This window comes from Camellia sinensis, chromosome 13 (genome assembly GCF_055761805.1).
Source record: "Camellia sinensis isolate YWXY chromosome 13, ASM5576180v1, whole genome shotgun sequence".
Taxonomy (NCBI): Eukaryota; Viridiplantae; Streptophyta; class Magnoliopsida; order Ericales; family Theaceae; genus Camellia; species Camellia sinensis.
Window position 1 is genome coordinate 12,448,791 of NC_138973.1, and position 10,300 is coordinate 12,459,090.

Sequence of the window (10,300 nt, forward strand, 5' to 3'; positions counted from 1 at the left end):
AAAGTTATGTGATTTCTTATATAGAATGATGTAATTTTTTGTTGTTCTTTAATTTTTAATCAAAACATCAATTGTTATTGTTATTATTCTAAAAATATTATTAATATATCATTTTGGATGTGTTTTTTTACATAAATCTTTTGTTTGCAAATTATTTTGACCACCCCACCTTGTTAATATTTTAATAATTCACTACAAGAATTTACACAATTGGCGACCACTTTTGCCGACCAAAAAAATTTTGGTCGCAAAAAAATGATATTTGCCGACCAAAATATTAATTAGTCGCAAATGATCGTTATTTTTGGCGACCAAAATGAGTTGGTCGCAGAAAGTCACATTTTGGCGACCAAAAATGAGTTAGTCGTAGAAATTGGTATGCTTTTGGCGACCAACTTCAAATTTGGTCGCGGAAGGTTACATTTTGGCGACCAAAAAAAATTAGTCGCCAAAATTGTATTTTTAGCGACAAATATTTTAGTCGCCGTTGATTGAGATTTGGCGACTAAAAAAATTTGTCGGCGAAAGTACCTTTTCTGCGACTAATCTGGTCATTTGGTTGCGAAAAGTTTGGGAGGGAAATTTGAAACATGGAGGGGGAAATGAAAATTTTTTGCGACAAAAAAAATTTGGTCGCCATTTATAAAACAACATCGTTTTGTACCCACTCCCCCTAAAAATTTGGTCGCCATTTCTAAGTGTTGCCATTTATGAACCCTAAACCGCTGCCCCCTTCCAACTCTCTCTCTCTCTTTCTCTCTTTCTCTCTCTGTCTCTAATGGAGAATGGGGACGAGTGGTTGGTCCCCGAATAAGCTACAACACATTCTCTTCTGCTTCTCCATCACCATTATTTTCTCTCTCCTCGCTTCCCTAACTCGCTATTCTTTCCTCTGCCGCCGGACCATCTGGTTCGGATCCATCATCTCCCTCTCCGCCGGCGCTGCCAAAGAGGTCGCCGACGAGCTTGGCTTCTTCAAGTCGGCCGGAGCCTCCTCCAAAGACACTGTTGCTGATCTCCTTGGCATTCTTCTCGCTGTGCTCATTCTTTCTCTCACCAAATCACTCTCCCTGCGGATCAAACCCGATCAATCGGGTCAAATTTGAGGGGTCGAGATAGTTTGATCGATGGCTTGGGTTCCAATTTGTGTGATCGAGCATTTTGGAGTGATCAGGTTAGTCTGTATACAGTTGTCTGTTTGGTTTATGAGAAGATGATATACAAACAGAATTTTCTTACAAAAGTGAAGATTTGAAACTTGAAATAGGATCTATTGAATTTAAATACATAATAGGAACAACTCATTACTTATATCAGTTTGTTTTTAAATTTGTTTGTTCAGCATTACTCCCAAAAAAAAAATGAAACTTGGAATTGCTATTGGATTCAAAATTTTCATTTTCAAGCTAATTTCAAGAAAAAAAAAATGAATGGATATTGGAATGAATTAGCCATTAATTTTCAATAGCAATTTCAGTAGAAGAAATGAAATGCTTATTCGGTTCTGTAAGTGTAGATTCAAATGTATAGTTGTTGCATTTTCTTACTGGTGACGAATTTTTTGGCGGATTGATCAAGGTTAGTGCCTTGGTGGATTGAACAGGATGCATTTCTTCGGTCCCCTGGTTTCTTCTTCTTCTTTTTTCTTTTTTGGTTGATTCTCCTCTCTCCTCTCACAACTCTCTTTGAATTTGATTTTCATTAAGGTGTTAGGAACTCTCGCAAAATATATGCACTGGCTCAGCTGTTCCTTTTTTTCGTGACTGGTCAATAATTAATCAATTCTGTGATATGAATTGATTTGTGCAGTGATATAATAACGTCGTTCTGTGATATGAATTGATTTGTGCAGTGATGGTTGTTCAATAATTAATCAACTCTCGCAAAATACTAGTTTCCATTTCACTACTCTCTGATCCATATCATAACGTTGTTCTGTGATATGAATTGATTTGTGCAGTGATGGTTGGTGGATCAATACCTTATCGTGTGCTCAATGTGGCCAAAAGGGCTCATCTTCAGTATGATATTATATTTATGTATTATCTTCGATCTTATTCTCAACCATACATTATACATTACATACACACACAAGCACAGTTCAATGTATACTTGGATTGGGATGTTTTTTGTTTTACAATGTTGAGCAATCAATAAACAATTAGGGCATTTAGGAGGATTGATGGATTTTTTATTACTCAGAAATTAACTTATGGAGACCCTTTTTCTTACCTCCCTTGATATTTGAGAAAAATATAGTTAGCGTGATTACACTCAACCTCCCTTTTGGTACAGTTGAGCATGCTATTTTTGTACATCTGTTTAATTTGGATTACCTATCATTCATTAGTTATTTTCATTTTGGTAATGGTTTTGTAACTCTCTTCCAGGTAAATCAACCCTTTAGTCTTACTAGACTTCTGTCACTCCAAGTTTTCAAAATTTGTAAAGTCTTACGTCTCATGAACGATTAAAGTGGAAGCTGAAAGTTTTATTCAATAAGTGATTATTAAATTTATAAAATTGATGATCCTTGGGGCAACAGAAACACCATTATTAACTTTCATGTTTTCAACCTCTGTGCTAATTTTTTTTTTGTGACTGGTAATGTTGTCACAAATGGGTAGTGATGAGGTTGCAAACACTCTTATACTGCCAGCTTTCTTCTAGTATTTGAGGTCCTTTTTCCTGTTTGGTATGCAAGTGATTTATGCTTTTTATTTTCCCCAGTTGCGAAGATCACATTGCCCTGATTCAAATTTGATGAATAAAGAGCTAAAAGTGAGCTACATTGCCCTGAATTACAACAGCCCAACAGTCAGACCAAACACAATGCCTTGAATTAAAGCTCACTTTTAGCTCTTTATTCATCAAATTTGAATTTGATGGATGAAAGAATTGGTGAAGGTCTGGTGACTGATTAATTAGAGGGCAGATGGTATGGATGTCATGGTATTGACTCTTCAATGTTTTCTGTTCTCCAAATGTGGTTTTTGCAAATATATTATTTTTGGGATCTGTCTCTTAATCTTGCAGTAGAGACCATGGGAACACAACATCACTTGGAGGATAGTGGGATATGAGGCTTTGACTACACTATATTCCCATACTTCCGACAGCTTTAAGTTTCCAGCGTGTTAGAGTGCTTATCATGTTGGAGGCTTGCAGCAATCAAATTTATGCACATAAACACAGTTAATCACGTAGTTCAAAAACAAAAATGTACACCAATTTGTAGTGTAGTAAGAAATGACTAGTAATCAAACAGAAGTATTTTTTCTTGGCCAAATTACTATGTTGGGTGGAGAACTATGAACAGATGAGACCAAAGTAACATAAACCTACAACGCTTGAGCTCTTGAAGCCCTTGTTCCAGATTGGTCAACACCATCTTGCACTCTTCTTGGCCTGCAATTAATGGTGGTATGGATTAATAACTTAATTCCTGTCATGTACAGTTAAATAATGTACTTTTGGATGCGGACTTTATTGCTTTTCTTCTGCATGTATCAACATACATTTTTTAGCGCATATGCTCTACCAAAATTTTCGTGAACTTGAATGTTTGCAATGTAAGCTTGTTGCAGGGTTAAATAATGGTTTTTAATAAATTTAAAAATCCGAAGAGTTTAAATTAGTGGGAAACAACTTGTCAAGCTGCAGGATGATATACATTTTTAATACTAAATGCCTGCTTTAGCCACCAATTAGGCAGGCAACTCATAGTTGATATAGCAGATGAATATACATTTGTTGGTCCTTTTGCTGATTAAATTGAGCAGTAGAAATATATATGAAAAGACTCCATTTTTTATCAAACAGTTTACTTGGGTTTGTCTTGAGATTGGGTGGGTCTCTTAGTGCTTTCGTCTTCCAAATCTGGAAACCAGTTATTGTTGTTTATTCTATAACTCTTTTTATTTTCTAATTTTTTTTTTATCAATTTGCCCCCCCTCATCTTTTCCTGGGGATAAGTTGGTTAGCCTGTGCACCTATGATTATTGTTAAAACCTTTTTCATTCTTGTCTGGTTGATTCTGCCATCATCCTTCTTCCAGCCTGCATCAGCCCTGTTGACATCAATGTTGAGGAAACTCTGAACACTCAAATATGCTAATCGTGCTCGAAACATTCAGAATAAGCCTGTTGTAAGTAACCTTGATGATTATATGTTATTATTATTTTCTTTTTGTTAAATATTTCCACTTCACTATTTGGAGATGGATAGATTCTATTGGCATCAAGTTCTGTATCTTTTGATTTCTAAGGGAGCACATCATCTTGTTGTACAGTTAACAGAGATGTTATGTCGAATGAGATGCAAAATATGCGGCAGCAGCTAGAGTACTTGCAGGCTGAACTTAATAAGGAGCTTTCTCGAGAACTACATGAATACCACAGCAGACGTGTTGTTGTAGAGCCGAGAGAAACAGATGCTGAAGTACGCTAATATAATTCCTTCTTTATCTTCGAAAAAGAAAAATAAAAGAATTATATATATATATTGCAATTTTAACTTTCCTCTTTATTGCCACTAAATTGTGGTCAACAGACCATATTTATTGAGGTTTTGGTCATTACAATAGTTTGATTGATAGTTATTTTTTTTGGTCGGCGCTTGATTGATAGTTATGTGACATTTTCTATCTCAGGATGGCTCCTGTTTTGTTAAAAGGGATGAGCTAAAGAGGGGCTTACAGAGCATGGATGCATCTGGTTATCCCATGGGTGAAGCCATGACAGGTAAGCTACTTACTTGTGAGATTATTTCAGATGAATGAGGCTGAAAGCAGAGGGGAATAAGCTTCAAGATGCCATACCCTTAGTTAATGCATGACAGACTTTGATTTTTCTGTCATTTAGTTGGCATGTTATCAGTTTTTATATTACAAGTATGTGTAAGAGAGGTGTGTTTAGTCTCTAAAACATGCGACTCATATTGCATTTTTCTAGTTCAGTTCTTTATGTTTCAAATGAATTTGCCAAAAATTGCAGGTGAAAATTACATGGAAATTGATGAAGCTGTAGCAAAAGAGTGGGAGCATGCACTCCTGCAAACAACGATGGGCAAAGAGTTTAATGAGTTAAATAAGCGTTTGGAGCAGAAAGAGGTTTCACTGATGGGCTTTGTTTTATGCAGTTTTCTGCCATACATTTGTTATGATATAGGCTCAACCCTTAACGGAGAACATGTGTTAAACATCTAATATGCCTTTTTTTTCTAATCTCCCGCATAAAAACTGGTTGTTGGGTCACACATCTTGAATATTCAATTTTTTCTCTATGAAAGTTGATACACCCAAAGCTAGTGTTTTAGTCTGTTATTTATGACATAGGCTTAAAGGAGAATACAACTAATGTACCTCTTTTTTGAGCAAAACTGCTGTTTTCGACCCTTACAATTTTACCCAAACTACAAGGTTGGATATGCCCAGAGCTAATGTTCTAATTTGTAATGTAAATAATTCTGCTAGATTTTTTTTTTTTTTTTTTTTGGCTTAGGAAGCCTATTCCCCATTTTTGTCACTATTCCTTCCAAGAGATACAGCCGAGATGAAACTACAGGCTTGGGATTCTGATTTCTACAAAGTGTCTTGCTTTGCATCCTTAAAAATATATTCTTACTTTTTTAAAAGCTGCTGTTGCCTTATTTTCAAAGAATACATTGATAATAGTGGCCATTTAGTTTCATTCTTATGCCTACACACATTGACACATGTTCACATGATGCTTGTATGGGGCTGTCCACACACATTGATATCCATTAGGAGCTCAGCACTTGTCAGGGGGAAAGTATGAAGAGTGCTTCTAGTGCTTTGTTTCACACGATACATGCATGGGGCTGTCCACTCACATTCATATCCATTAGGATCTCAGCACTGTGTCAGGGAGAAAATATGAAAGAGTGCTTCTAATGGTTTGTTGAAAGACAGAACTGATTATGATTATGATTATGAGTATGCAGGTTCTCATGGTCGCGATACTCTTGGGATTTTCCGAGTTCACCAGTTTGAGAAGGTGGAGCAGTTCTGCCTTACTAATCAGACTATGTTACTAATCAGACTATGTTATTAGTGGGACTATGTTATTACTAATCAGACTATGTTATTAGTGGAGCAGAGGGGGGGGAGCAGCTTCTCTATAGGTCCCGCATACTCTGCTTTTGAATTGGTTGTGCTTCGTCTGGCACCTTCTATGAAATTTTTCTTTGTCCACAAAGGAAAGGAAAATAAAATAAAATTCATGTTAGGAAAAGCTACGTTTTGCGTCACTTGTCATTATCTGAGGCATATATTATCTTGTAGATGGCCTTTGGTTGTTTTTCTAGCTTATTAGTTCCTATTTTCATTACTGCTGCTTGAAATTTCCTTAAATAAGATAATTTCATCAAGCAAGAATGAACTTGAACACATTGTTGCCAACATGTCTCATATCTGTTGACCCTTCTTGAATGACATTCCACGAACAACTTGATAAACTACCTACTTTGAGCGCATACTTGGATGGCGTTGCTTTTTTATCATTACACTAAAACTGTGGAAGGGTACCTTATAGTTTCTAACTATTTTTGTTGTAATGATTATGATTGCATTTGCTCCTCATCTTGTGAATTTGTCTATGCGAAATGTTCTTTTTTGAGTAGTGTGAAGAGTCTACAGATATGTTATCAGCTTTAATTTTGGTAATTATTGTATTTGCACTCATTGCTACATTTCAGTTGCTTGATTATTGTCTAACTGCAAACTTTTCAGGAAAACAAACAAGGACTTTTGCTGAACTGCTCCACTTTTGCTCTGCTGTTTGAAAGGTATTCCCCTCACACCCCCCCTCTCTCTCTCTCTCTCTGTTCTTTGCTCTATGAGAGAAGGTTTTAAACTAATCAGACTATGTTATTGACTATAACAAATGTACAGGAAAGTAAGGCCAAGGATGACCACTTCTGTCTTCTTGAAGATAATGTTACTGGGCTTGTTGGAGTAATTAATTTATCTTTTCACCTCAAAAAACAAATCCTTATAAATTAATTTAATTATGCTTTAAAGGTGAATCTAATGCATGTATGTAATGTTTTTACTCTTATTTTGTGTAATTGTAATCAGGCCTGTGATAGACCAAAACTTGTTCTATACTGGAATGAAGTACACAACAGCTACTTTTGCCACTGCCATGTGTAACATTGTTCCTGCCATGTTTTTGCTAATGGCTTGGATACTCAGGTAAATTACCTATGGATTTTTTTATCATGTGGAATTTTGTTATGCATTAAATAAGGTAAAATAATAATAATAATAATAATAATAATAGTCCACAATATATTTCACATATTTTTATGTATTTTTCATATATTTGTTTTATATATGTTAATATAATTTTTACACATATATGAACATTAATCACCATCCAATGGAGATGGTTAGCATTTCCTATTAAGTATTCTATTATGACAACCCAAGTTCACATATGCGCAAGGAAATTTTTTTTTTTTTCTTTTTTTAGAAATATAGGCAAACAAATTCAATATGTGATAGATTCATTAAGGGTGACCTAAATGAATGTCACTCATAATGAATTTAGATCAAACAATTCTATATATATATTTTGTGAGTTGGAGGTCATAGTCCAGGAAGGAGAAATCTTCCTTGACTCTTACAAGGCAATTAACAAGGCACAAAATTTTGATCAGCCCAATTAGATCCACTTGGTTCACAAAATTAATTTCTTTATGCTTCTTTTTTACCTTATATGTGCGTAACTGTTTTAAATCACATATAGTAGGTTTAACATATATGACTCTTGGGACATGCACGAGGAAATGATAACGAACTCAGAAGAGTTTTACAAGATGGTATAGAGCTTTCCTGCCCTCAGAATTGTAAGGGAATGATGTGTATAATTTTTGGTTATTTCTTCGTTATATTCATTTTTTTTAAGCTGGAGATACTTGATAATGTTTCTTATAGGACTCATATAGATTATCTTGCCAGGTTTTGTAATGTCATGTAAGATGAGTGATTTTGGAATTGGTTGTTTTGTTTGGTTAATGCTAAAAAGTTTGCCACTTGACGCCAAAGAAATTCGAGGGTCCTATATATGGGCTCCTGCTGATGACGAATTGATTTTTCTCTATTTAATTATGCATTTTTCTTTCCTACAAGTATGACATAATTCTCTCTATTGCAGCTAAAACTACCCTATCAAATTGTGGCTATTGTTTCCGGTGCTTTGAATGATGCAGCTGCAAAGAAGTATGATTTGGAAGGATGGTTTCCTGCATCCAGCACTTACAGAGAACTTGTTTCCTGTTCAAACTGCACTGACTATCAGTCCAGGAGATTAGAGATTCGATATGGGTAGAAAAAGGGTAGACTAGTAGTTATATTTTTGGATGGGTGTGTATAGAAAATATTTAGTAGACTACTAGTTATATTTTTCGGTTGATGTACATGGATAAAAATTTTAAACATAATAACAAGTATTTGTTATGTCTTAAATTTTTATGTTAGATGAAATATGTAGTTTGGAATTATTTGTGGATGAAAACTTATAATAGTTGCTGATTTTAATTAAACATGTTCAGAAATGGTTGATCTATGTATTTTGTTGAATGTTCATGATTCAATTTATTTGTTGGTTTGAATGATTTTTGCAAATTACAGATTATATTGAATAAATTGGATGGATTATTATAAATTACAGGTTTATTTTGTTGGATGTTGGCGACCAAACTAATTTTGGTCGCAGAATGTCACAATTAGCGACCAAAATTTTTAGTCGTGGAATGTGACAATTGGCGACCAAATTAATTTTGGTCGTGAAATGCCACAATTGGTGACCAAAAATTTTGGTCGCGAAATGTCACAATTGGCGACCAAACTAATTTTGGTCGCAGAATGTCACAATTGGTGACCAAAATTTTTGGTCGCGAAATGCCACAATTGGCGACCAAACTAATTTTGGTCGCAAGATGTCACAATTGGCGACCAAAATTTTTTGGTCGCGAAATGTCACAATTGGCGACTAAGAAATTTGGTCGGCAAAAGGCAACTTTTCGCGACCAAAATGTTTTAGCGACAAAATAAATTAGTCGCGGTAATTAAATATTTAGCGACCAAAAATTTAGTCGGTAAATCCAACTTTTGCCGACCAACCAAAAATTTGGTCGCGAATTACTTTTGCCGACCCTCAATTGGCGACCAAAGTAGCGACCAAAAAAATTGATCGTGGATAACTTTTGCCGACCAAAAAGTGACTTTTAGCGACCAATTTTTTTGTTGCTAAAAGTGTTAATTCTTGTAGTGATTTCACTTATGTTAATTTACGAAAACCTCTCAAAAATCTTTATAATGCTATAATTTTTAAAACAATTCAATGTTGGATGGGTTCATTGGAACCGAAGTATCACTTGACATCTCTTTTGTTCGCATTAGCCAAGGCCTGGTTGGGAGATTCTATTTACAACTAAATAATATTAAGTATGCCTAATTTTTTAGTATATTCTATTAAATTATTTAAAATTATAATTTACTATCAATACATTTTATATTTTTTCTCAAATTACCTTTTAAGATATACCTAAATAATAAACAAATTAAAAAATTTAAATTACAACACTTTAAAAAGTTCATTAAAAAATATTTAATATACTCATCAATATTCTTGCACAAGATAATATGAGAGATAAATAATATATTTCAACAATCACCTAATTCGGGTCGTTTGGCAATAACTTTTTTAGTTGGTTTTTTGACTTTTTTGATTTTTTTAAGCTGAGACTTTTTTGTTTGTTTGGTTTTCTTTTTTGACTTTTTGGCTTTGGAATGACAAATATTTTTTTTTCCTTTTGTGATTTTTTAGCCTAAAAGGAAAACCAAACCGGGCCTGAATTACACTGGACAATTGAACTTCCATTCTAAATTATACTGGATAATTGAACTTCCTAAACATGGATTCTTCATTCTGATGCTTGCATATTATTGAATAATATAAGAGCAGAAACTTGCCCTGCTTGTTCGGGATAGCTGTGATTTATAGTAGGATATGTAGGGAACCAAATAATAGGATGGCCTGCGGCGTGTACAGTGCGGTTTGGACAGTTTAAAAATAAAATTATAATTAAATAGCAGATTAGCAAATTACGATTTAAGCAGTTTTGGACAGATTAGCGAATTGAATAATATTCAATCAATTCTCAAGCCTTTGCATAATATATAACACTAATTTGCATAATATTTTTCATATATATAACACAAGCTAATTTTATATAATATTTTTCATATATATAACTACTAATTTATAATAAA

The 10,300-nt window shown here is 34.3% G+C and overlaps 1 protein-coding gene across 7 annotated transcripts; it reads left to right on the plus strand.

Annotated features, from left to right (window-relative positions):
• The first annotated feature begins 210 nt into the window (after positions 1-210).
• On the plus strand, positions 211-8,570 carry LOC114279483 (kinesin-like protein KIN-4A). 7 transcript variants are annotated; one of them, XM_082901476.1, is made up of 10 exons: positions 237-3,423; positions 4,058-4,147; positions 4,292-4,440; positions 4,652-4,742; positions 4,995-5,110; positions 6,752-6,807; positions 6,914-6,976; positions 7,100-7,216; positions 7,773-7,845; positions 8,181-8,570. In XM_082901476.1, the coding sequence occupies exons 3-10, from the start codon at positions 4,306-4,308 to the stop codon at positions 8,352-8,354; spliced, it is 825 nt and encodes a 274-aa protein (XP_082757602.1). In that variant the 5' UTR covers positions 237-3,423; positions 4,058-4,147; positions 4,292-4,305; the 3' UTR covers positions 8,355-8,570. The 7 variants fall into 7 exon arrangements, with proteins under 7 accessions (XP_082757606.1, XP_082757607.1, XP_082757602.1 ...); XM_082901477.1 differs by having other exon boundaries at positions 237-1,174; positions 1,961-4,147; XM_082901478.1 differs by having other exon boundaries at positions 237-1,174.
• The last annotated feature ends 1,730 nt before the right edge of the window (positions 8,571-10,300 follow it).

What these genes read in the sequence shown, in the direction of transcription:
- LOC114279483 (XM_082901475.1), top strand. Translation starts at nt 4,306, where the DNA reads ATGTCGAATGAGATGCAAAATATGCGGCAGCAGCTAGAGTACTTGCAG. An exon ending in TTTGCTCTGCTGTTTGAAAG is followed by an intron (nt 6,808 to 6,913) that starts GTATTCCCCTCA and finishes ACAAATGTACAG; the next exon opens with GAAAGTAAGGCCAAGGATGA. An exon ending in CAGAAGAGTTTTACAAGATG is followed by an intron (nt 7,846 to 8,180) that starts GTATAGAGCTTT and finishes TCTCTATTGCAG; the next exon opens with CTAAAACTACCCTATCAAAT.